The 1589-nt window shown below is 28.7% G+C and overlaps 2 protein-coding genes across 2 annotated transcripts in view; one reads left to right on the forward strand and one right to left on the reverse strand.

Moving 5' to 3' along the window:
• The window catches only part of LOC108689372 (tRNA (guanine(10)-N2)-methyltransferase homolog), a 4417-nt gene that overhangs the window by 1061 nt on the left and 1767 nt on the right, over positions 1 to 1589 (forward strand). Inside the window, exons 3-6 of the mRNA XM_018196110.1 lie at positions 374 to 622; positions 788 to 922; positions 982 to 1245; positions 1356 to 1494. Coding sequence (XP_018051599.1) covers positions 374 to 622; positions 788 to 922; positions 982 to 1245; positions 1356 to 1494 — 787 coding nt within the window. The remainder of the gene's footprint in view (positions 1 to 373; positions 623 to 787; positions 923 to 981; positions 1246 to 1355; positions 1495 to 1589) is intronic.
• Positions 1153 to 1589, reverse strand: part of LOC108689371 (ER membrane protein complex subunit 2-like) — a 5527-nt gene continuing 5090 nt past the window's right edge. The window contains exon 8 of the mRNA XM_018196109.1: positions 1153 to 1225. The gene's annotated coding sequence lies outside the window, so the exon portion shown is untranslated. The remainder of the gene's footprint in view (positions 1226 to 1589) is intronic.

Raw genomic sequence — 1589 nt, forward strand, 5'->3', positions numbered from 1 at the left:
ACACACACACACACACACACACACACACACACACACACACACACACACACACACACTAAATGGAACATATTCACTGGAATAATTTTAAAAACAATTTCTTTGCAAGAAATGTTTCTAATGCAATTTATATTGTAACAATAATTGTAAAATAATTTTGCAAATGAGAAATATTTGATGATTTATATGAAAATGCTGTTATTATTTAAAAAAATATCAAACTGTATTTTAAACTTGCATATAACTTAATATGCAATTTTTAAGGAAAGATATGAAAATTTTAATTATAATATAACAAAATGTTATTAATATATATTGAAACAAATACCGTTCAGTATAGTATGAATAGAGAAACAAATTTGTCAAATTTTTTCAGCCTTACTGGATTGTGGATTTATCTGATGAAAATTTAATACATCAAATTGCAAGTAGGGCAGTCTCATTGCGTTTTTGTTTAGAACTTTGGGGACAGGCTAAAAAAAATGAAGAATTACACAATTCTTTGAAAGCTTACTCAATTAAAAATTTGGAGACTTTGGCTGTAGATAAAAAAAAATCGTTTAAGATTGTAGTGGAGACTTTCTGTAAACATTTCTCGCAACGTGAGAAAATAAATAAAATCGAAGTAAGCAGATATTTCTCGATTACTATAAGAAACATATAACTTAAAACACTTGAATAAACTATATAAAGCTTAAATAAAGTATAACTGCTAAAAATAAAATAATTATTTAATAGTTCATTTGAAAAATAACGTAATACAATTAAGTTAATGCAATGTTGGGAGAAGTCTTTCAGTTATCTACCTCTTGAAGGTCCAGTTAAATTGAAAAATCCGGATATCACTTTATGCTATATAGAATATTATGGACTTAATCCCAACAACATTCCTGAAGAACCCCATGAATATTTCTTTGGAAAATGGGTGAGTAATATAATTATACATAATCATTATTTATAGGCTATAACATCATTTTATTATAGATTGCCGATGGTCAACGAGAGTTAATTCAAAAGTTATCATTAAAAACTAGGAAATTTATAGGAAATACATCAATGGATCCCCAGCTGTCACTGATAATGGCAAATCAGGCACAAATTAGAAATGGAAACTTAGTTTTTGATCCATTTGTGGGGACAGGCTCCTTGTTAATTGCCGCATCTCAATTTGGAGGATATACATTCGGAACAGATATCGATTTTTTAATGCTTCACGGCCGTACGAGACCTACACGGATATCGCAAAAGGTATCGTGTTAACAAGAGTTCAATTATTATTTCTCTATCAGGCATAATATCAGTTTAATATACAAAGTAGCAGAAAAAAAGTTGAGGAATTTTCGTATTGAATGTGTCAGACAAGGGAAAAAGACGAGAGTATCGCAGCAAACATGCATCAATATGGAATGAGTTCTTATTATCTCGATGTTGTGGTGGCAGATTTTTCGTATCCATTGTGGCGGACAGATTTACGAATAGATGCTATTATAACAGATCGTGAGTATAAATATTGTAAAAAATCTTCAAATATAAATATATTATAGAAATCCTTTAAAATTTACAAATAAAAATAAAATAAATTATATTTTATA

This window comes from Atta colombica, unplaced genomic scaffold (genome assembly GCF_001594045.1).
Source record: "Atta colombica isolate Treedump-2 unplaced genomic scaffold, Acol1.0 scaffold27, whole genome shotgun sequence".
Classification (NCBI taxonomy): Eukaryota; Metazoa; Arthropoda; class Insecta; order Hymenoptera; family Formicidae; genus Atta; species Atta colombica.